Source organism: Elephas maximus, chromosome 18, assembly GCF_024166365.1.
Source record: "Elephas maximus indicus isolate mEleMax1 chromosome 18, mEleMax1 primary haplotype, whole genome shotgun sequence".
NCBI classification, from domain to species: Eukaryota; Metazoa; Chordata; class Mammalia; order Proboscidea; family Elephantidae; genus Elephas; species Elephas maximus.
The window spans coordinates 32,385,383-32,409,873 of NC_064836.1; the positions used below are offsets into that span (position 1 = coordinate 32,385,383).

General features: G+C 41.0%; 1 protein-coding gene across 4 annotated transcripts in view; it reads right to left on the reverse strand.

Annotated features, from left to right (window-relative positions):
- BACH1 (BTB domain and CNC homolog 1) overlaps positions 1 to 24,491 on the reverse strand; it is a 131,388-nt gene that overhangs the window by 24,446 nt on the left and 82,451 nt on the right. Inside the window, exons 5-6 of one of the 4 annotated variants that reach the window (XM_049857741.1) lie at positions 15,461 to 15,540; positions 9,318 to 9,586 (exon numbers count right to left, since the gene is read on the reverse strand). The exons of 2 other annotated variants lie outside the window; for them this stretch is intronic. In XM_049857741.1, coding sequence (XP_049713698.1) covers positions 9,538 to 9,586; positions 15,461 to 15,540 — 129 coding nt within the window. In that variant the 3' untranslated portion in view covers positions 9,318 to 9,537. Of the gene's footprint in view, positions 1 to 9,317; positions 9,587 to 15,460; positions 15,541 to 24,491 lie in introns of those variants that run through there. One more of the 4 variants, XM_049857745.1, reaches the window with a different exon arrangement.

The window sequence follows — 24,491 nt, forward strand, 5'->3', positions numbered from 1 at the left end:
TTGGTGTAACAGTGATTGTGCCTGGGTAGTGGATTATGAGTCGTTTAAATTTTTCTTTTCTTTTTCTTTTCTGTATTTTACATACTAATTTTATAACCAGCCCGCAAAATTCTATTTCCTGCTGCTGCACTGGAAGATGGTCCTTTAAAAATGCTAAGCAATGTATTAAAAAAAAACCAAACCCACTGACATCAAGTTGATTCCGACTCATGGCAACCCTATGAGTGTTAAGAGTAAAACTGCTCCATAAGGTTTTCCTGGTTGTACTCTTAACAGAAGATCACCAGGCCTTTCTTCCATGGTACTGCTGGGTGGGTTCAAACAACCAGCCTTTAGGTTCATAGTCAAGTGAAAATCATGTGTGCCACCTAGAGGCCTAAGTTATGTATGTTCTTGTTATTGTTGGGTGCCATTGAGTCCATTTCAACTCACAGGGACAAGTAGAACTGCCCCGTAGGGTTTTCTAGACTGTAATCTCTATGGGAAGTAGCTCTGGTGACACACAGTTAAGCACTTGGCTATTAACCAAAAGAAAGTTCAGCACCTTGAACCCACCTATGGCTCCACAGTAGAAAATACCCAGTAATCTGCTTCCGTAAAGATTATAGCCTGGGAAACCCTATGGAGGCAGTTCTACTCTGAACTATACGGTTGCCACCAGTCGGAAATGACTTGAGGGTACACAACAACAACAACAATCTTTACAGGAGCACATCACCAGGTCTTTTCTCCCACAAAGCAACTGGGTTGGTGCAAGCCATCAACATTTTACCTAGCAGCCAAACACTTAAGCTTTGAGCCACCAGGACTCCCTCCATAAGTTCTGCATACTCTCCTAAAATTAATGAGCAAGAACTTGTTGAATGAAATTGCAGAATAGAAGACTTCCTTCTCCTAAAAGGACCAACTAGTTTCCCAATATAAAAATCAAGCAGGATACCACTACTAACAACAAGGGCTATACATGCGTATGTATTTTTAAGCTAATACAAACCCAAGGTTAATAACATTACCAAACACCATGGTTATTGCATTTAAATCAGGTACACTAATCTGGTAACTCTTAGACCCATGGCTGTAATTCCCTGTCTCAAAAAGGTAACAGTTAGAAAGCACGAGCCGCTTGCTGTGCTTAATATCAATTGTCCATTATGACCGTTAAGAAGACTAACTGTGTGGCGACTGATACATTACCTGAGATAAACTTAAGTGTTAAAGTCTCTATTGAGTTTCTTGTATTCGGTAATTACTACCACCTGCTTCCCCTGTGGGCTTCCTTGTTGTGCACACGTAACAAATAAATTACTCATACCACGTATATTTAACACGTCATGCTTTCTCTTTGCATAATTTACATTTATGAATTTATTTCATTTAAGTATTTCTAAAACAGACTCCAAGCATCTCCAGAAAGAGTTTAATGACACGAGGTGACTGGGGTTTATGTTTTTTCCCAGCTAGTTTTGAAAACAAAGAGCAGCCTATTTACTATTCAGATGTAAAACCTCTATTCATCAAAACTGTATTGAGTTCACATTTCTAACTGAAATAATCCTGAATTATTTTAAGTCATGAAACAAATGCCATTCAAATTAGAATTTCAAGACAGGCTCACAATCAAAAGGAATATAGCTCTGCGCTGAAATTCAAATAGATGCTTCGTTTCATCCCCCTCCCCCCCTTTTTTAACTTGAAGAGCAGCGATGTGAAAGAGAAAACGCACACGTTTCATATTTAACAAAGAAAGAAAAATTCCCTCAAACTAACTGACACTAAAAAAGAAAACCCTGCCTGCTGTTACATGAGAAATAGAGTCAGATAGAAATGTGAGTATCTTAGCTGACAGAATAAAACAAACACACAAATAGATGTAGGGGGCGTGGCTAGGGAGAAAGTCCAGAAGAACACAGACCCGAATCCCATTCCCAGAAGGCTGAAGGTTGAGCCGTGATAAAGCTCTGAGCCAGACCAGGTTACAGCCCCTGTTTACAGAGGATCTCCTCCAGTCAGCGTCACCACGCCCCAGTGCAGAGATGCAAAAGGTGTCTGTGCTGGTCACCCCTTCCTCCAGAGCTCACCTGAATCTTCTGGAGTTTTCAAAGCCACTGACTCACATCCTCACCTTCCCCTGACACGTCCCATCATCGCTTCATTGAAGTGGTCCTCTCTCCCACCCCTTTCTTGAATCTCTTCTACTACCCTGGCTATAAGGTCGCTTTGAGTCGGAATTGACTCAATGGCAACGAGTTTTTGGGGGTTTAGCCTGGTGGCTAAGAGAAATAAATCGTCACCAAGTCTCTGACAGGAATCGCCATGCAGGAAGCATTACATTGTCAGGTGGTCCTGCCCTCCTCCAGCATGGGTTCTGATGACTCCACATTCTGAGACCACACAGAAAAAGCTAAATTTTTCACACATCATCATCGTCATAATCTCCACTATTGTTAATATTTCTCGGAACTGTCTTCATATACCAGGCACTCTGCTAAGACCTGTACTTGTCTAGCCTTGTTACATCCAACAGTTTCAATGGACAGGTACTAATATTTGGTTCCACTTTACAGAAGAAGAACCAGGGGTCAGAGAAATTACATAACTAAAAGCTAGTCAGAGGCAGGATCAGAACGTGAACCCAAGTAATCTGGCCTTCCACTCTTAACCATACATCACCTTCCACATACAGGTCTGTACACTTCTTGCGACTGTTCTCATGCAGATCAAACATTCTTATTTTCAAAGCAAAGAAAACGTAACACTTCATCCAACGCAGTGACCGTTGGACATTGTCTCGGAGATCCTAACTGGAAAGCAAATAGTTCATTAGAATGACTGGTCAAATTCAGAACATGGTGGAAACGGCATAGAGAGTGGAACTCAGAAGAGTTGCATGTTCGCAATGTCAGAACTGGAGTGGAGAACCCAAGCCAACCCAGACTGGAGAAAGCTGTGTGAAATTACCCACAATCCTGCAGCTGCAGATGCCTCAGGGGGGCCTTGTCATTCTTCCTTTAACATTTCAAGAGTTACAGAAAATGCTCAAAGAGCCTTGCAGTGATGATTGTGACAATAAACTGGACTAGACTGTTTAATACCTGACAGTGAACCTTAACAAAATAGGACTTGTCTAACAAGTTAAAAAGGGGCCCTGGTGGTGCAGTGGTTAAAGCTCTCAGTTGCTAACCATAAGGTCAGCGGTTTGAGTCAACCAGCTGCTCCGAAGGAGAAAGATGTGGCAATCTGCTTCCGTCAAGATTTATGGCCTTGGAAACCCTGTGGGGCAGTTCCACTCTGTCCTAGGTTTGCTATGCATCGGAATGAACATGACGGCCGTGGGTTTTAACGAGTAAAAAGGACAATAAAGTTATGAAATCTTCCCCAGATTTCATGCAGAGATAAGAAAAGGGGACCTGGTAGACCACTTTTAAAGGTAATAAACCAAAAAACCAAACCAAACCCATTGTCACTGAGTCAATTCCAACTCACAGTGAGCCTATAGGACAGAGTAGAACTGCCCCATAGGGTTTCCAAAGGTGGGCTGTTGGAGTCAAGCTGCTGATATTTTGATTAGTAGCCGAGCTCTTAACCACTGCGCCACCAGGGCTCCTTAACAGGCAATAGATGAAGAAATATTAGATTGCTCCCTATTTCTACCCCCGTTGAGTCCGGCTCACTCAGTAAACCAATGGCACTTCATTTTCTCAGCCACAAATTATTGAAAAAAAAATTTCCGAACTGGCCTCCTTTGCGGAAATCCTCCAAGTTACCCTGTACCCTGACACCAGGTTCATATGCTTCAGACACTACTCTTACCCCATTATTCCTTATCCAAAACTCTCCGTGGACTCTGTGGTCCAGAGGGTAAAGCCCAGGGTTTCTTCCTGAACTCTAAAGCCCTTCCCCACCCATCCTGAACTCCAAATGCTTATGATCCTTCTTTCTCAGTGAACACTAGATTCCATTTTAGGGGTTGGGAGGGCTGGCGTATGAGTTTCCCAGGGATCCTCCCATCATGCTCTGGGGAAATCTTGAAATAAAGAGTGTATCTCAATGGTACAGGTAAGGGAAACCAAAGCATCCTCCCCTCTCTCAACTCTAAACATGTCGGTTGGCATGTACAGGGAGTCCATGACTCTCCAGCACCCCTGGCCCCTTACAGAGTCCATGTTACCACTATTTTTATATCAGACATTTCCAGTTAGGGGAGATTGTGCATCAGGGCCTGATCGTAAGTTCTCTTTCCTATCTTTGGACCTTGTGTTGGAATCTAAAGTCTAGTGCTTTACATTTATTTTAGTCTTCTTCAGTACTGTTGTTGTGAAGTGCTGTTGAGTTGATTCTGACTCATAGGGACCCCATGTGACAGAATAGAACCATCCCATAGAGTTTTCTAGGCTGTAATCTTTATGGTAGCAGATCTCCAGGTATTTCTCCCATGGAGCTGCTGGTGGATTCAAACTGCCAACCTTTCAGGTAGCAGCCAAGTGCTTAACCATTGCACCACCAGGGCACCTTTGCATGAAGTGGGACAAAAAGAATGAGTGATGAAGGTCTTTTTAAATCACCCTGAGTTTCTCAGACTCATTGCCCCTCCCACAGAGGGTGGGGGAAAAACCTAAAGGGCTTACTTGACCCTCTCACTCCTGAAGAGATAAGGCTGCAAGGAATATGGACTCCAAGAGTTCAGTGTGTTTGAAGAAAACTACCCAAAATCTTCGCAGAATTTCCTCAGACTTTTACATCTTCTTGTAAGAAATGACATGTTTAACGGCAATGGATCTCACTCTTTAGAGACCAAGAAAATACTTACATTTGCAGGATCTAGAATCCAATCTAGTTAAGATCAACATTTTTCTCTGGTCTTTTCATTTATTTCTTTAAAATAGTTTTATGGTTACCATGCAAGCTGGTGCCTGAATTATAGTCTTGAACCCTTTCGTGACCTGATTATTTTTTCCTTTCAATTTTTTATTGATACTATGTGTTTTCAGTAATGGAGGGCATGCCGAATCACTCAGTGTATCTGAATTTTCGATAGGTTGCATGATTTTCGTTTTCTGCCTCATTCCACAAATCATACCCTCAGAGTCCAGAGGTATATATGTGCACCCCTTGTGAACACAAATTTTACTACCAGAGTCCAGAGGTACATAGGTGTGCTAAATAAAACTTTTCAAAATTCATGTTTTTCCTACCAAAAATTCTTGTTTCAGCACCACCTCTTTCAGTACCCTGTAAAAACAGTGACTTGAGGCACGCGTTTTCCTGTTTCTAACTGTTATATAGGGCCCTGCCTGCCAGCGACACGTAATGTCAGTGGGAAAGCAGCTTCCCAGTGAACTGCAAAGGTACAAAAAGTAAGTGGTAGCTATATAGACCGCCAGTCCTGAAAGGGTTTTAATAAAACAATGACAATTTTATTTCTCAGATGTCTGATGACCACATTAACCTCTCCTCAGTCAAGTTATTAATTGCATGTTCTGCTCACAAAGTGTGAATTCCCAGGAGAGAGTCAGAAGGCATCTCGGGGAGGGAAGGACATGTTTATGGTTGTCTTTGTGGAGTGTTTGTATAATTACTGGAATGATTAAGGAGGTGTTTTCTAAAACAGACACGTGTAGTAAGTTTTAATATGTTTCGTGACAATGCATGAGACATGGAGTGCATGTTGTACCTGATACAGCACCCTGCGGGTCGCCAAAATAAATTAATATGTATAGAGGAGCTGGGATGAATTCAGTCTTGGGTATAAGCAAGAAGGGGAAATGAGCTTTCTTTCATCCTTCATAAGAGAGTTGTTTGTGATCTGAATGAGGACAGCTACAGAGAAAAGCTATCAGAGTGCCTGGGGACAGGAAGGCTTAGGCAAAAAAAAAAAAAATTTGCTCTAATCCCATGTTGTAAAGGAAGCTTAATGTAAGGGAGGGGTGCCAGGGGAGCTTTGATGAACTCTGAGATTGGAGCTCAACCTTTTCTAATTTGACTTAACCCGTATTTAATCTTGCAACTGTGCATCCTTCATCAAAACTCAGGGGGTATCTTTAATCTCGTGGATGAAAAACAGAAGATGATTAGAGATCCCTGATCTGTGCTTCCTGACTGCTTTCTTCTTTTCTGTTTTCTAGGCACTTGCTACCGCTCTTCTTATCTCCCAGCAGCTCCAGCTATAGAAAAATGGTAATCTGAAGTTTTAGGAGAATGAATAGAAGAACATCAGAGTTAGCATTCCACATTCAAGCTTTTCGTTCATAAGTTCTTTTCAGTGGTTTATGAGCTCCATTTATGTGGCAGTCATTGTTTTACAAAAATAGAGCGTGAATGAGACTCCCATCCATCTTTGCAAACTGCAGTTCAGAGTCTAACAAGAACATTTTCACCCTTTATTTCCTAAGGAAGGAGTTTCTGGGTGGTGCGATCAGCTAAGTATTGCAGGTCTGGAGATCTGCTTCCAAGAGGTCACAGCCTTGAAAACCTTGTGGAGCAGTTCTACTCTGTAACACGGGGTCATCACGAGTCGGGGCTGAATGGACGGCAACTGGTCACTGGAGGTTTGCGAAGTAAGCCGATGCAATTGATCCAGCAAAATAAACATCCTTTTAAGGAGTAAATATGAGTTTAGGAAAATCCTTCTATTTCAGAAGACTGCAAGACACCAATTGTTTACTGAAGAAATTCAGTCATATTTCTGGGAAAGTGTTTGGATCTTGTTACAAGACTGATAACCAGGTGATGAAGTTCATCAGCCCAGCATCACAGGAAGTTGACAGCCTGACAGCCTGACAGCCAGACAAAGGCTTTACGGAACGCCTGATGTGTTTTTTATAAAGGGCAGCGCTGGTTCAGTGGTAGAATTCTCAACTTCTACATGAGAGACCTGGGTTCGATTCCAGGCCAGTGCACCTCGTGGACAGCCACCACCCATCTGTTAGTAGAGGTTTGTGTGCTGCTATAATGCCAAACAGGTTTCAGCAGAGCTTCCAGACTAATGTGGGCTATGGTCTGAAACACATCCTGTCATGGGGATGGTGCAGGACCAGGCAGTGTTTTTCATTCCATTGTGCATAGGATCTCCATGAGTCAGTGTCCAAATTGAGGGCAGCTAACAACAGCAGCAATGCATTTTTATATGCAAAATAAACTGGACTCAGGGCAAGTCTCTCTACCCATGCCCCACTGTAAACACAACTTTTATAAAGAAATGTCCCTGGGGACAACCAGAACAGTACTCATATTGTTTGTATCTTTCCCCTTGGCATAAAAACCAAACCCACTGCTGACAAGTCAATTCCAACTCCTTTTGATCCTATGGAACGGAGTAGAACTGCCCCATAGGATTTCCAAGGCTGTAATCTTTATGGAAGCAGTCTGCCACATATTTCTCCCCGGGAGCAGCTGCTGGGTTCAAACCACCGACCTTTCAGTTGGAGACAAGCGCTTAACCACTGTGGCACCGGGGTTCCTTTCCCTTGACACAAATCCCATAATATCTAGGTAATAGCTGCCTCCCGTTATCATTTATTTTAAGAATGTTATTTAAACCGATGGGGTCTTTCCATTCTTCACCATCCAAGTTCAATTTCAGGAGAAGAACTGAATTTTAAATGACCAAACATATCTACAGAAACAACCAATAAAAAACATAATGATGAAAACTATTAAATTCCTGAGAAGGCATTTTTCTGTCACTGAGATGAAATAATTATTTTTACAAAATACAGATTCTTCAGAGGAGAAAAAGCATGCTTTCCGTTTTTTAAAAGACTTTTTGAGCTTGGATTTTTCCAAATGCTGTAAACAAAGGAGTGATAGGCTACTTTGCATTCTACCCTCTGGGTCTTCCTTCAGGAAAATCAATGAGTTGGTAAAAGGACCAAAAAAAACCCACTGCTGTCGGGTAGATTCTGACTCATAGTGACCCTATTATAGGACAGGGTAGGATTATGGAAGCAGACTGCCATATCTTTCTCCTGAGGAGCGACTGGTGGGTTTGAACCGCCAACCTTTCAGTTAGCAGCAGAGGGCTTTAACCACTGTGCCACCAGGGTAAGAGGACAAGCACTCTGATTCATTCGCCGCACTAACATACCTGGGCAAAACTCACTGCGGATTAAGTGACAAAATCCACAACAGAAATGGTATTTTCTGTTGACTTTGCTGTATGTAAGGTCATAAACAATAGCAAGAGTGTTTATTAACTTGGGTGAGAAACACCTACCTCTTTTCAGCTGTTCTTTTTGGTTGGGGCCAAAGAGATTCCCAAAAAGAAGCTATAAGCCACTCCGGAGGCACCAGACACCAAGCTCGTTGATTCTTATTTATTACTTGTCTAGAAGACCCTTGGGTTCCGTGGAGGGGGTATATTAGTTCTTTGTCTGTTACACTTCATTCATGAGAGAATTCGTGCACTATGAGCATGTTTATAAAAGGTACACTAAAAAAAAACCTCACTGCTGTGGAGTCTATTCCAACTCGTAGCGACCCTATAGGAAGGGGTAGAACTGCAGCATAGGGTTTCCAAGGCTGTAAATCTTTATAGAAGCAGACTGCTACATCTTTCTCCCATGGAGCGGCAAACTGCCGATCATTTGGCAAAGGACTATCACCTAGTAAACATATAAAAAAAATTGTCCAATATCCATTTAATGGAATATTAATTGCAATAAAAAGGAGTGAAATAGCAATACACATAATAGGAATGAATCTCAAACTCTTTAGTCTAAATGAAAGAAGCAGACACAAAAGAGTACATACTGTATAATTTTATTTACTTGAAATTCTAGACAATATAAACTAATCCTATGGTGGCAAAAAGCAGATATGGTCTACCAGGGATAGAGGTGGAGGGAAGGCTGGTGGGAGGGGGAGATAGAAATGTTCCGTATGTTGATTGTGCTGGTGGTTTCACAGGCCCATGCGTCTGTCAAAACTCATTGAATGGTACATGTTAAATGCATGGGGTTTAATGAAGACACATTATACCTCAAAAAGTCAATAAAAAGAAAAAAAACAAAATGAAGCTGGGGATTTTAGCCTGAGTGCCTGGAAGGATGAGGTTGCAATTTACATAGAAGAGAATGACTGACAAAAACCATTTTTTTTGGTAAGGAAATCTCAGAAACTCAGTTACAGACATGCTACGTTTGAGATGCCTATTAGACCTGAAAGTAGAGATGCTGAGTGGGAAGTCAGATATATAACTGTGGGGTTCAAGAAATGAGTCAAACTAGAAATACAAACACGGAAGCCGTCAGCACATAGATGGTATTTCAAGCCATGAGATGAATAAGATCATTAAGAGAGTGACTATAGATAGAAAATAAAAAAAAATCCAAGGAATACCCCTCGGACACTCCAACATTAAGAGGTAGCAGAGATGAGAAGGAAACAGCAAAGGAGACCAAGAAGGATCAAGGAAGAAAAGCAGTAAAGCCCTGTATCTGGGAAGGTAAGTGAAGGAAGGGTTTCAGGGAGAAGGACATGATCCACTGCGGCAAACGGTGCTGATGAATCCGTTCGGATGAGAGCTGACTGGCCGCTGGATTAAACAACCTGGAGGTCATTAGTGACGACGAGGTGATGGAGGCCAAACCTGAGTGCGTGGAGTAGACTCAAGAGTGAATGGGAATTTCATGTTCTCATGGAATCCAGACTTTCTGTAGCAATGGAGGCTGGATGAACCCCTGAAAATATTGCCTCAAAATAATCCTTAAACATTCAACCAAAAATATTCCCTGAAGAAAAGAAACCTACCAAAGAAGAAGCTATATATATATATATATCCCTTGAAGTCTTCTTAAACAGTAGGTTAGCTTAACTAGTAAACAATATCTGCCTTGAGCATTATGCTCTTTTAAGAACTATCTATATGGGATCAAATAGATGACAGCAACTCAAAAGATTAAATAGGAACCTTAGGGAGCAAGGAGTTTATGTTTAATGGGGGAGGAACAACTCAGAAAAGGGGGGATGAGAATAGCTGTACAACTCAAAGAATGCAATCAGTGTCACCGAATTGTACATGCAGAACTTTGAATTGGTGCATGTTTTTGCTGTGTATATTCTCCACAACAACAACAAAAATAAAATAATTTACTTTAAAAAAAGAGTGAATGGAAAGAGAGAAATGGAAGTTAGCCTAAATAATAACTCTTTCACAAAGTTTTCTGTAATAAGGCGGGAAATGAGGTAGTAAGGGTGAGAGCAGGGCACAATGGGGCCAAGGGAGAGGTTTTTCAAGACGGGAGAAATCCCAGCATGTTTGTTCACTGATAAGAAAGAGTTAATGTAGAGAGAAACTTTAATGCTTTAAAGGAGCTGGAGAGAATTGTTGGAGCAATGTTTTTGAGTAAGTGGAAGACAAGGGGATCTAGACTGCAAACAGAGGGGATGGGTTGCCTCGGGAGCCAGGGAGCTCATTAAGAAAAAAACAAACCTGTTGCCCTTGAGTCAATTCCGACTCATAGTAAGCCTATAGGGCAGAGTAGAACTGCCTCACAGAGTTTCCACAGAGTACCTGGTGGAACGGAACTGCCCACCCTTTGGTTAGCAGCTGTAGCTCTTAACCACTACATCACCAAGTTTCCAGAGAGCTGGTTGTTGTTGTTGTTGTTATTGTTGTTATTGTTGTTGTTGTTAGGTGCCGTCAATTCGGTTCCGACTCATAGCGAGCCTATGCAAAACAGAACAAAACACTGCCCGGCCTGAGCCATCCTTACAATCAATGCTATGCTTGGGATCATTGTTGCAGCCACTGTGTCAATCCACCTCGTTGAGGGTCTTCCTCTTTTCCGCTGATCCTGTACTCTGCCAAGCATGATGTCCTTCTCCAGAGACTGATGCCTCCTGTCAACGTGTCCAAAGTATGTAAGACGCATTCTCACCATCCTTGCCTCTAAGGAGTATTCTGGCTGTACTTCTTCTAACACACATTTGTTCGTTCTTTTGGTGGTCCATAGTATATTCAAAATTCTTCACCAACACCACAATTCAAAGGCATCAATTCTTCTCTGTTCTTCCTTTTCATTGTCCAGCTTTCACATGCATATGATGCGATTGAAAATACCATGGCTTGGGTCAGGCACACCTTAGACTTCAGGTGACATCTTTGCTCTTAAAAAATTTGAAGAGGTCCTTTGCAGCAGATTTGCCCAATGAAATGCGTCTTTTGATTTCTTAACTGCTGCTTCCATGGCTGTTGATTGTGGATCCAAGTAAAATGAAATCCTTGACAACTTCAATCTTTTCTCCGTTTATCATGATGTTGCTCGTTGGTCCAGTTGTGAGGATCTTTGTTTTCTTTATGTTGAGATGTAATCCATACTGAAGGCTGTGGTCTTTGATCTTCATGAGTAAGTGCTTCAGGTCCTCTTCACTTTCAGCAAGCAAGATTGTGTCATCTGCATAACGCAGGTTGTTAATGAGTCTTCCTCCAATCCTGATGCCCCGTTCTTCTTCATATAGTCCAGCTTCTCATATTATTTGCTCAGCATGCAGACTGAATAGGTATGGTGAAAGAATATAACCCTGACACACGCCTTTCCTGACTTTAACCCAATCAGTATCCCCTTGTTCTGTTCAAACAAACACCTCTTGATCTATGTACAGGTTCCTCATGAGCATAATTAAGTGTTCTGGAATTCCCATTCTTCCCAATGTTATCCATAGTTTGTTATGATCCACACAGTTGAATGCCTTTGCATAGTCAATAAGACACAGGCAAACATCCTTCTGGTATTCTCTGCTTTCAGCCAGGATCCATCTGACATCAGCAATGATATCCCTGGTTCCGCGTCCTCTTCTGAAACCAGCCTGAATTTCTGGCAGTTCCCTGTCGATATACTGCTGCAGCCATTTTTGAAAGATCTTAAGCAAAATTTTGCTTGCATGTGATATTAATGATATTGTTCTATAATTTCCACATTCGGTTGGATCACCTTTCTTGGCAATAGGCATAAATATGGATCTCTTCCAGTCAGCTGGCCAGGAAGCTGTCTTCCATATTTCTTGGCATAGATGAATGAGCACCTCCAGCGCTGCATGTTTGTTGAAACATCTCAACTGATATTCCATCAATTCCTGGAGCCTTGTTTTTCGCCAATGCCTTCAGAGCAGCTTGGACTTCTTCCTTCAGTACCATCGGTTCCTGATCATATGCCACCTCTTGAAATGGTTGAATATCGACTAATTCTTTTTGGTATAATGACTGTGTATTCCTTCCATCTTCTTTTTGATGCTTCCTGGGTCGTTTAATATCTTCCCCATGGAATCCTTCACTATTGCAACTCGAGGCTTGAATTTTTTCTTCAATTCTTTCAGCTTGAGAAATGCCCAGCGAGTTCTTCCCTTTTGGTTTTCCAGCTCCAGCTCTTTGCACATGTCATTATAATACTTTGCTTTGTCTTCTCGAGACTCCCTTTGAAATCTTCTGTTCAGTTCTTTTACTTCATCAGTTCTTGCTTTTGCTTTAGCTGCTCGACGTGCGAGAGCAAGTTTTAGAGTCCCCTCTGACATCCATCTTGGTCTTTTCTTTCTTTCCTTTCTTTTCAATGACCTCTTGCTTTCTTCATGGACGATGTCCTTGATGTCATTCCACAACTCGTCTGGTCTTTGGTCGCTAGTGTTCAATGTGTCAAATCTACTCTTCAGATGGTCTCTAAATTCAGGTGGGATGTACTCAAGGTCATATTTTGGCTCTCGTAGACTTTCTCTGATTTTCTTCAGTTTCAGCTTGAACTTCCATATGAGCAATTGATGGTCTGTTCCACAGTCGGCCCCTGGCCTTGTTCTGACTGATGATATTGAGCTTTTCCATCACCTCTTTCCACAGATATAGTCAATTTGACTTCTGCGTGTTCCATCTGGTGAGGTCCATGTGTATAGCTGCCATTTATTGTTGGTGAAAGAAGGTATTTGCAATGAAGAAGTCGTTGGTCTTGCAAAATTCTATCATTCGATCTCCAGCATTGTTTCTATCACCAAGGTCATATTTTCCAACTACTGATCTTCCTTCTTTGTTTCCAACTTTCGCATTCCAATCGCCAGTAATTATCAATGCATCTTGATTGCATGTTCGATCAATTTCAGGCAGCGGCAGCTGATAAAAATCTTCTATTTCTTCATCTTTGGCCCTAGTGGTTGGTGTGCAAATTTGAATAATAGTCGTATTAACTGGTCTTCCTTGTAGGCGTATGGATATTATCCTATCGCTTACAGCATTGTATTTCAGGATAGATCTTGAAAGGTTCTTTTTCATGACGAATGCAACACCATTCCTCTTTGAGTTCTCATTCCCAGCATAGTAGACTATATGATTGTCTGATTCAAAATGGCCAATACCAGTCCATTTCAGCTCACTAACACCTAGAACATTGATGTTTATGCATTCCATTTCATTTTTGATGATTTCCAATTTTCCTAGATTCATACTTTGTACATTCCAGGTTCTGATTATTAATGGATGTTTGCAGTTGTTTCTTCTTATTTTGAGTCGTGCCACATCAGCAAATGAAGGTCCCGAAAGCTCTACTCCATCCACGTCATTAAGGTCAACTCTACTTTGAGGAGGCAGCTCTTCCCCAGTCGTCTTTTGAGTGCCTTCCAACCTGGGGGGCTCATCTTCCAGCACTATATCAGACAATGTTCTGCTGCTATTCATAAGGTTTTCACTGGCCAAAGCTTTTCAGAAGTAGACTGCCAGGTGCTGTCACTAAAGACAAGGAAGAGAATGTGGGCCCGTGGAGGGAGGTGTGGCAGAGGGAGATGTGTGAGGTCTTTCTGGCTGCTTCTGTTTTCTCAATGAAAGAAGAAGCAATGTTATCACTGAGGGCAAGGTTTATAGGAAAGTTGTTGGAGACTTGAGGGGTGAAAGTACATAACAGTCAGCTAGTGCAAACTAAGGCCTACAGGCCCCACCTATTGTTGTATGGCTTGCTAGCTAAGAACGGTTTCTACATTTTTAATAGCGTAAAAATGACTTTCCATGAGAACCAGTGCTCAAAGAATTGAGAACATTTCCTCTCGGGCCACAAAGCCTACGTCATTTACTAGCAGCCCTGTATAGAAAAAACCAAGGAAACCCTGGTGGCCTAGTGGTTAGGAGCAATGGCTGCTAACCAAAGGGTCGGCAGTTCAAATCCCTCAGGCACTCCTTGGAAACCCTATGGGGCAGTTCTACTCTGTCCTATAGGGTCATTATAAGTCGGAATCGACTCGAGGGCATTGGGTTTGGCTTTTGTTTTTTTTTTAATAAGGTCATTATGAAGATTAAATAAGACTGAGCATCCAGTTGGTGTTAAGTCAACTCCAACTCATGGTGACCCCATGTTGGTCAGAGTAGAACTGTGCTCCATAGGGTTTTCAGTGGCTCAATCAACTCGAAGTCAGTGGGTTTGGTTTTTTTTTTTCTTTACAGGAAAATTTTGCCAACCCTCATCTAGAGGAGTGACTTCGTGAATGGACTAAGGCTATACAGCAAGAAACATCAAGGAACAGGAAAGCATTGACCAGGAGCTCGGCAGAGTGTTATTCTATTTTAATTTAGGAGATAATACTGGGGCCATTATTCCAGGTCCTAAAATGTGTCCCAGCTGGAGCTGGACTCACAAGGACTCACAAGGACACAACAACTGGGCCCTGAGGTATTAATAAAAAGAAAAAAAAAAAAAAACCCATTGCTGTCGAATAGCTAGGATAAATCTCAGAAAACAGCTTTTAGAGAACTTTCACAGAAACAAATCATAAAACAACACAAAAGAGTTTCCATTCTTTTTCTGTTAGCGTTTAGTGAACAGAAAATTTGTTGGACCGATAAGGACCCTCCTGGCTGTCCTTACTGAAACCTGTACCAGTGATTGTTAAGAAAGACAATTCAAAATGTAGGATCACATTTTCTAGCCAATCTGTGAAAAGACTAAGCTTTCAGTGGTTTTGTCCATTTGCAATGTTAATACATGCTGTTGACTCTGTAACTTTCCTCCAACTCAGGCAGATGCTGGCTGTGGCAGCGTGCCTGGCCTTTTTCCCACTTTTGCTTATTCTGTAATTTCCTTGGATTCAGGTAGACAAGGCTCTGGCAGCATGCTTGTCTATTTCCGACTTTTGCCTTTTTGAATATAAGCTGAATAAAACTTTCTTTTTGCTTTACTAAACTTCGTGATTTTTTTTTCTTAAAACAATTTAATCCTCCCACAAGCCCTACAAGTTAAATATTAATAACTCAATTTCAGCCATGAGGTAGTTGGATCTGAGAGAGGTTTGGTAACCTTTTCAAGGTCACACAGATAGTTAAGTGGTGGGATCAAGGTTTATTTGACAAACTAAATGTCTCAGATCCCCTTCTTTATCACTCCACCCTGCCGCATCACAGAGGACTGTGACCTCCTTGCCTGGATCACTGCATACGCAACTGCAGTGTGATCCACACAGAAGGGATGGAGGAGCCAGTGTTAGAGCCAGGTAGACTTACCTTCGGACCCTAGTCTGCCTCTTGCTGGCTCTGTGGCCTTCAACAAGGCATGTAACATTTCCAAGTCGCAATACTGTCACCTATAAAATCAGATTAACAATAAATTGAACCATTTGAAATTGCTGATATTTCAGGCATTTTTTTACTTTTAAAAATGACAATTTCATGTGGTTCAAATTAATACCTACCATTCAAGGCTACTGTGTGGATTAGAATTAATATACATAAAACACATGCACTTTGCAGGCTCTCAGATGGTAGCTATTTTGTGAACTGTTATAATGGGATCATCCTTATGGGTAAAGAAGTCTTTATCTAAAGGGAAACCAAAACCAGGTGCTATCCAGCTGACTCTGACTCACGGTGACCCCATGTATTCGAACTGAGTTCCACAGGGTTTTCAATGGCTGGGTTTTTGGAAGTAGATCACCAGGCCTTTCTCCCAAGGTGCCTCTGGGTGAACTCGAACTTCTAATCTTTCAGTTAGCAGCTGAGAAACCATATTAATTCTGCTGGAATCCAGATTTCTGGGCCCAGGGAGTTAGGGTGACTCACCCAGGCCAATCGCCCTTAGGTGTCCTTTTGAACCTTCAGCCTTGAAACTAAAAAGTCACCTTTGAGTCAAACAGTGGTCTAGATAAACTAGTTAGACTGCTTGCCTTGGGCATTGTGCTTTTGTGAAGAATTCAGTCAGTTTTGGGAAACGGAATTTCCAAATGTCAGGCTGGGAGGTATGCTTTAGGGTAAATCATTAATTATTTTAATTGTTTTTCAAGACAATGCTGTATGAAAATCCTTCCTGACCACAAATTGTTTATCAGTTCTGTTCCAGTCCTTTTTTCCATGGCAATGCAGGTAAGATTTGGTAAAAGAATTTTGAAAGTTCTTTTCTTCTCCGGAACATTTCTGACTTGCTAGTCCTGGTGGTGCAGTAGTTAAGCACTTGGCTGCGAAACAAAATGTTGGTAGTTCAAAACCACCAGCCACTCCATGAGAGAAAGATGTGGTGGTCTCCTTCTGTATAGATTCACAGGCTTGGAAACCCTATACGGCAGCTCTACTCTGCCTTATAGGGTTGCTATGAGTCGGAATCAACTCAACAGCAATGGGTTTGGGGGTTGGTCGAAATGTGACCCTGATTTGCAAATTGTATCTTAAATAAACTTCAATCAATTTCTCTTATTGGTTTAATAGGATTTTTGTTTTAATACAACCAAGTGTATTGACCACTGAGGGAGTCCATTTAGAAGGAAAAAAAAAAAAAGAAGGGGCTGTAAAATGACCTGAACTCTGCCCAGAGTCACAGGGAAAAAAGAGGGGAGGGGCTGCTGCAGGCATCTGGGTGCCACCAGTCAACCTCCAGTCACACCAGCCCTAAGTCTCAACTCATCTTGATAACGTTTGGCTGAGGAGCCCTGAGGGCTACTTGATGGCCAACTTCCAATCCTTGGAAGGCTTTTATGGGGGAGGCAGAGTCCTCTTTTCTATTTGGCTGCAGAGGACAGATCCAGGACTAGCAGGTGGAAATGTCATAGAGACAAATTTATATACTATATAAGCTAAAACTCCCTTATAATTAGAATTTTTAACCATGGAATGAGCTACAGTGGGAGGCTGGGAATGCACAAGATAATGTATTCCCACAGTAATCACATATGGGGTAAGGACTGGACTAAATAACCTTTGAGATGCTTTCAAACTCTAAAATTTTATGAGTCAGTAGTCTTTGGCTCTGGCCTAGCCATGCTCTAAAATCCAACCGGCTAGTCAAGTATCTAGTATAAGCAGGCATTTAAGGAAGGTCCGCCCATTTTTATCACAGTTGCTCTGCCCCAAAGTACAAGAATTCCTCATAAATTGCCCTATTATTCAGCAACTGCACCATAAAACCCAGAGTCAAACCTGTTGCCTGATTCTGACTCATAGCAACCCTATCGGACTGAGTAGAACTGCCCCATAAGGTTTCCAAGGAGCGGCTGATGGATTCAAACTTCCGACCTCTTGGTTAGCAGCCAAGCTTTTAACCACTGTGCCACCAGGGCTCCAACTGTACTATACCTCCCCCTTTATATGATTCATTTTGATTTATTATCTGTCTACTAACTAAGACATCAAAGAGGAAAGAGCTGATTTTAAAAGTCATCAGTCATAATTCAAATTTGAATCCAAGTCTAATAAAACTCTTATCAGATCAGAGTCAAGATTCTCATGTTTGAGCTGGCTTTTCCAAGATCACTGGGATTGATACCGTTAATAGGGGAAGGAATTATTTTCTGAGAAGACAAGATTAAAAAGAAGCAATTGGCATTTGGGCAAGATTCAGATCACCTCACTCATAGGTAGAATTGGCATTTGAGCGAGATTCAGGTCACTTCACTCACAAGTGGACAGAACAGAAATGAAATGTGGAAAGGTGAGCATTGCTGCTTGCCTGGTGTCTTCCCAGATCATAGTCTGCAGTAAATTTTTATACAAAAGAATTTTCCCATAATATGATGACTTGAGCAACTGCCTCTTTCTTCCCTTAAGAGAGGATAAAAATAGGAAACTTTCTGGATACAAACACTTTTAAATTACAGTAATGGGGAAGACCCACACCCACCCCACCCCCTATTAGAGGCAATAAAGAGTTCTTGGAAAGTCCTTCATGTCTTCCAAGGACCCGGTTTGAGGAGCACTTTTGCACAGGGTTACATACCTGGAGCCAGGCGGCCTTAGTGAGAATCTCGACTTCATAGTCTCGTAGCTCAGTGACCTGGGTGAGTTATCCTATGTTTCTAAGCCTAGTGTCTCGTCCATAAATGAAGATCATAATAACACCGGCCTAATAAGGAGCCCTGATGGCACAGTGGTTAAGAGCTTGGCTGTTAGCCCAAAGGTCAGTGGTTTGAATCCACCTGCTGCTCCTTAGAAACATGATGGGGCAGTTCTACTCTGTCCTATAAGGTCGCTGTGAGTCGGAATCAACTTGAGGGCAGTGGGCTTGGTTTTTGTTTTTCAAAATAAGGTCCTTATGAAGACTAAAAAAGACTTAACATCCAGTTGGTGTTGAGTCGACTCCAATTCGTGGTGACCCCATATAGGTCAGAGTAGAACTGTGCTCCATAGGGTTTTCAGTGACTGATTTTTCGGAAGTAGATCACTAGGCCCTTCTTACCACCCACCTCTGGGTGGACTCAAACCTCCAACCTTTCAGTTAGCAGCTGACTGCATTAACCATTCGCACTCCCCTGGGAATCTTCAGTGAGCATAGTGCCTGCCTGGCAAATTGTGAACATTTAATAAATGTTAATATTACATATACATATCTGTTAACCCAGAAGTTAAACCACAGGGGACTCCCTGTTTGGAAGGGGCCCACCTAACAGACCCTGAAGCACCCTCTCTCAGGAACTTGCTGCAATAATTTATAAAGACAAAAATTAACACCATCTCCATCAATACCCAATATGGACAAGCAATTATTGTCAGAATTCCTAACTATAAAAGTCTGTGAAGAGGAATTGTGACATTCAATCTACAAAATATACAGCTTTGCACAAATAAGGTGAAATGACAGCTTGGACGTCTTTGTCAGTTTGTCCCTGGCTGAAGGGTCTGGGGTTTGTAGCAGCCAGGAAAAAAAAAAAAGCAAAAAACAGCAGTTGTTTGTCTAGCAAACAGGTACTCCCTATATCCTTTCAAAGCTTATAACTCCCCAAGAAATGTGGAGTCATGGGGCCAGCAAATTTCCTGTTTGGAGCTTATTCTAATATTTAAAATGCTATGGGGCAGGGCAGAGAGAGGTAGTGTTCTGGTGGTAGAATATGCTGGAGATTACAGTATATAGTTTCCCAACGGTCAGAACAAAAAACCAGGTAACAGAAGTAAGAGAATATCCAACCTCATATACCAGCGCCATGCCACACTGAGAGCTTCCTAGACCCTTGGGCTAGGGACTACCCACAAAAACCCTACTTTACTGTACATCTGAGACAGACAAAGGAACCCACTCACCTTGCCTAAGGCAGACATCGAATCTGAATAGTTCTCTTTTCTTGTGAGTAAGAAGGAAAAAATAAAGAGCTTGGAGCCTTGTAAGCAATATTTCAAAACAAGAGAAAAGAGAACAACTACACACTCAGAGATAGGGCTCACCTCTGAGAATTGTCTACTGAAAGGACCAGAATGAAGTTCTGGAAAACAGGGGCCTTCAACAGGCCACAAGAAGGCCTTCCTTCTGCAAATAGTGAATAGATTTACAAGAATAAATAGATTAAAATGAACTGATGGCAGAAGAGATAAAGAAGTATCAGGCTGAGATTTTGAAAAATATATATATACCATACTGCTATAAGGAGAGAAATGGTGGACACAAAGAAGGGCTTGCGGGGAGGGAGCTTAAATGTTAATAGCAGAAAAGAAAAGCCAGTAAAAACCAAGTTGCTGTCATCATGGCAAATTAAATAGGTCTTATGAAGCCTTATGAAGGAATCAAATCAACTACATCTGTGGAAAAAGACGATGGAAAAGCTCAATATCATCATCAGTCAGAACAAGCCCAGGGGCTGACTGTGGAACAGACCGTCAATTGCTCATAGGCAAGTTCAAGTTGAAACCGAAGAAAATTAGAACAAGTCTATGAGATCCAAAGTACAATTTTGAATTTAGAGGCCATCTCAAGAATAGTTTGACGTGTTGAAAACTAACGACCAAAGACCAGACAAGTTGTGGAATGAAGAAAGTTGTGGAATGAAGAAAGCAAGAGGTCATTAAAAAGACAGGAAAGAAAGAAAAGACCAAGATGGATGTCAGAAGAGACTCTGAAACTTGCTTTTGAACATCAAGCAGCTAAAGCAAAAGGAAGAAATGATGAAGTAAAAGAACTGAACAGCAGATTTCAAAGGGCGGCTCTAGAAGACAAAGTAAAGTATTATAATGACAGGTGCAAAGACCTGGAGATAGAAAAACAAAAGGGAAGAACAGGTTCGGCATTTCTCCAGCTGAAAGAACTAAAGAAAAAATTCAAGCCTCAAGTTGCAATATTGAAGGATTCTATAGGGAAAATATTAAATGACGCAGGAAGCATCAAAAGAAGATGGAAGGAATACAGTCATTATATTAAAAAGAATTGGTCAAGTTCAACCATTTCAAGAGGTAGTATATGATCAGGAATCAATGGTACTGAAGGAAGAAGTCCAAGTTGCACTGAAGACATCAGCAAAAAACAAGGCTCCAGGAATTGATGGAATATCTACTGAGATGTTTCAACCAACAGACGCAGTGCTGGAGTGCTCACTCATCTATGCCAAGAAATTTGGAAGACAGCTAACCTGGCCAACTAACTGAAAGAGATCCATACTTATGCCTATTCCCAAGAAAGGTGATACAATCAAACGTGGAAATTATCAAATAATATCATTAATATCATATGCAAGCAAAATTTTGCTGAAGATCATTCAAGGGCAGCTGCAGCAGTGTATCAACAGGGAACTGCCAGAGGTTCAAGCCAGATTCAGAAGAGGATGTGGAACCAGAGATATCATTGTTGATGCCAGATGGATCTTGGCTGAAAGCAGAGAATACCAGAAAGATGTTTGCCTGTGTCTTATTGACTATGCAAAGGCATTCAACTGTGTGGATCATAACAAATTATGGATAGCATTGCAAAGAATGGGAATTCCAGAACACTTAATTGTGCTCATAAGAAAGCTGTACATAGATCAAGAGGCAGTCATTCGAACAGAACAAGCGAATACTCCATGCTTTAAAGTCAGGAAAGGTGTGCATCAGGGTTGTATCCTTTCACCATACCTATTCAATCTGTATGCTGAGCAATTAATCCAAGAAGCTGGACTATACGAAGAAGAACAGGGCATCAGGATTAGAGGGAGACTCATTAGAACCTACGTTATGCAGATGGCACAACCTTGCTTGCTGAAAGTGAAGAGGACTTGAAGAACTTATTGATGAAGATCAAAGACCACAGCCTTCCATATGGATTATACCTCAACATAAAAACAAAAATCCTCATAACTGGACCAATATGCAATATCATGATAAACAGAGAAAATATTGAAGTTGTCAAGGATTTCATTTTACTTGGATCCACAATCAACACTCATAGAAGCAGTAGTCAAGAAATCAAAAGACACATTGCATTGGGTAAATCTGCTGCAAAGACTTTTTAAAGTGTTAAAAAGCAAAGATGTCACCTTAAAGACTAAGGTGCACCTGACTCAAGCCATGGTGTTTTCAGTCGCCTCATATGCATGCAAAAGCTGGGTGATGAAAAAGGAAGACCGAAGAAGAACTGACTCCTTTGAATTGCAGTGTTGAAGAATAATATTGCATATACCACGGACTTCCAAAAGAATGAACACATTTGTCTTGGAAGAAGTACTCCTTAGAAGCAACGATGGTGAGACTACGTCTCACATACTTTGGACATGTATCAGAAGGGACCAGTCCCTGGAGGACATCATCTGTGGTAAAGTAGAGGGTCAACAAAAAAGAGGAAGACCCTCAAGAAGATGGATTGACACAGTGGCTGCAACAATGGCCTCAAGCATAACAATGATTGTTAGCATGGCACAGGACAGGGCAGTGTTTCATTCTTTTGTGCATAGGGGCGCTATGAGTTGTAATCGACTCAATGGCACCTAACATGCAGGTGCTCAGACACAGGTGCAGAGAAGATGGGGTTGAGGTTTTGCTATACAAGTGTGGTAAGGGTAAGGGGTAATACAGAATTTGAAGTACTTGTGAGGGAATGAATATAATGATGGACCATGGAATAATTTATACATAGAGCAGAAACCCTGGTGGCGTAGTGGTTAAGTGCTACAGCTGCTAACCAAAGGGCTGGCAGTTCAAATCTGCCAGATGCTCCTTGGAAACTCTATGGGGGCAGTTTTACTCTGTGCTATAGGGTTGCTATGAGTCAGAATCAACTAGACAGCACTGGGTTTGGTTTTTTGGTTTTATACATAGAGCAAGAGAATACAGAAAATTTCAACAAAATGTTTAAAGTGGGATATTTCTGAGTGCAAAGAATACTGGTGATTTACATCTTGATGTGGGTCTTCATTCTCTAAATTTTCTACAATAGGCACATTTTAGTTCTAAGTATGGTTAAGAAAAAATAATCAAAAATTATATAAAAGCAGTTGTACACTAAGTTAAAGAGTAATCTTCATAAATTTGAGGTGAAGGCAATTTGAACATCCATTGCTATCCAATCCAGGAGATGAAAACATAAAATATATCAAATATTTTCAAAATACATAAAACTATTTATATATATTAAAATATAAATATATATAAAATACTTAGGTTCTTAATGATATTTTGAAAATAAAAATCTCATTGGTCACATTTGGAAGTGGCTAGTGTGCAAACTCATTTTTCTGAAATTGGACAAATAAAGGTATGGAATCAAGCATTTGTCTTACCTCTTCCTTTATAAACTGTGTTTCTGGGAAACCAAATAGGTATGAGGGAAAGTTCTTCCCCATAGAAGAATTTCAACTAATAAATTTAAGGAGAATGATTAAGTTAGAATGATATCACTTTGCAACCCTCATGAAAATAATCCATCTAGCCAATATCATCAATAGTTGCTAAAGCCATTAGATAAAATGTTGGCTGGAAATTTGGAGAATGATAGATCAGGTTGGCAACACCTAAACCCTTGATTCAACATCACATAAAGTAGGACAAACAGACACAGTGCCACCTGATATAATGCAACAGGAAGTACCCAACACTGCCTATGAAATATCCTCGATCCTGCCCCCCCAAAAATAATTGAACTAAATTAAATCAAGCTTCTAGACTTCGCCACCAGTTCACAAAAAATACGGGAAATTTTTTTTCTCCGGTTGCCATCGATTGCTACTCATGGTGGCCCTGTGTGTGTCAAAGTAGAACTGTGCTCTATAGGGTTTTCAATGTCTGATTTTTTAGAAGTGGATCACTAAGACTTTCTTCTGAAGTGCCTCTGGGCAGACTCAAATCTCCAATGTTTAAGTTAGCAGCTGAGCAGGTTAACCATTTGCACCACCCAGGGACTCCACTGGAAACTCTGGTGGCGCAATGGTTAAGAGTCTGGCTGCTAACCAATAGGTCGGCATTTTGAATCCACCAGGCGCTCCTTGGAAACCCTAAGGGGCAGTTCTACTCTGTCCTATAGGGTCACTATGAGTTGGAATCGACTCGACAGCAATGGGTTTTGGGACTCCATAGGACATATAGAAACAAGTTAAACAACATCACAAAAACGTTATCAAACAAAGTCCAAGATGTGGATAATTCAACAGGAAAAATGACTCATAGCATGAAAAAAATAATAAAAATAAAGGGAAGGAAAACTCTTAAATATTAATAGAGGCTTAAGAAACAGATGAATCGATTTCTATAATGTGCCCTTTTTGGGGTCCTGATTTGAACCAACATGACATTAAAAATTTTGAGACAATCAGAAGTTTTCATTAGAACTGTTAACAGTACTGTAGTTACATATTCTGAAGTCCCTTATCTGTTGGAGCTTCATACTGAAGTGTTGACAAATGAAATTGTTACGGCTCAGGAGTGGGAATTAAACACAATCGGCAAAATATTGACAATTGGGACGAGGTGATGGTACCATCAAGGTTCATTATGCTATTCTCTCTAATTTGGGGTATGTTTGAAAATTTCCATAATAAAAAAATAAAATAAAAACAAAGTTGAAATGATAAAGACAATCTGCCTTTCATATCCAAGATAGTCTTGAGACCTGGGGCTTATAAAGCCTTTTCAGGATCTTAAATTGCCTGCAATTTTATATGATGCATGAAAGATTCAAATATCAATGTCTGTTGTTATTCTGTTGAATTGACATTTGCCTATTTTTGGTGTCTTTATAGGAATTGATAATAATTCCAGCCATCCAGCAACCTGTGAAGTTGCGCTTCTTTACAACCTGGCAGAGAAAGAAACAGGTTTCTAGACTCACTAAAGTACCCACCCAGTCCAATCTTCAAGCAGGTGAATGGATACCATGGGATTA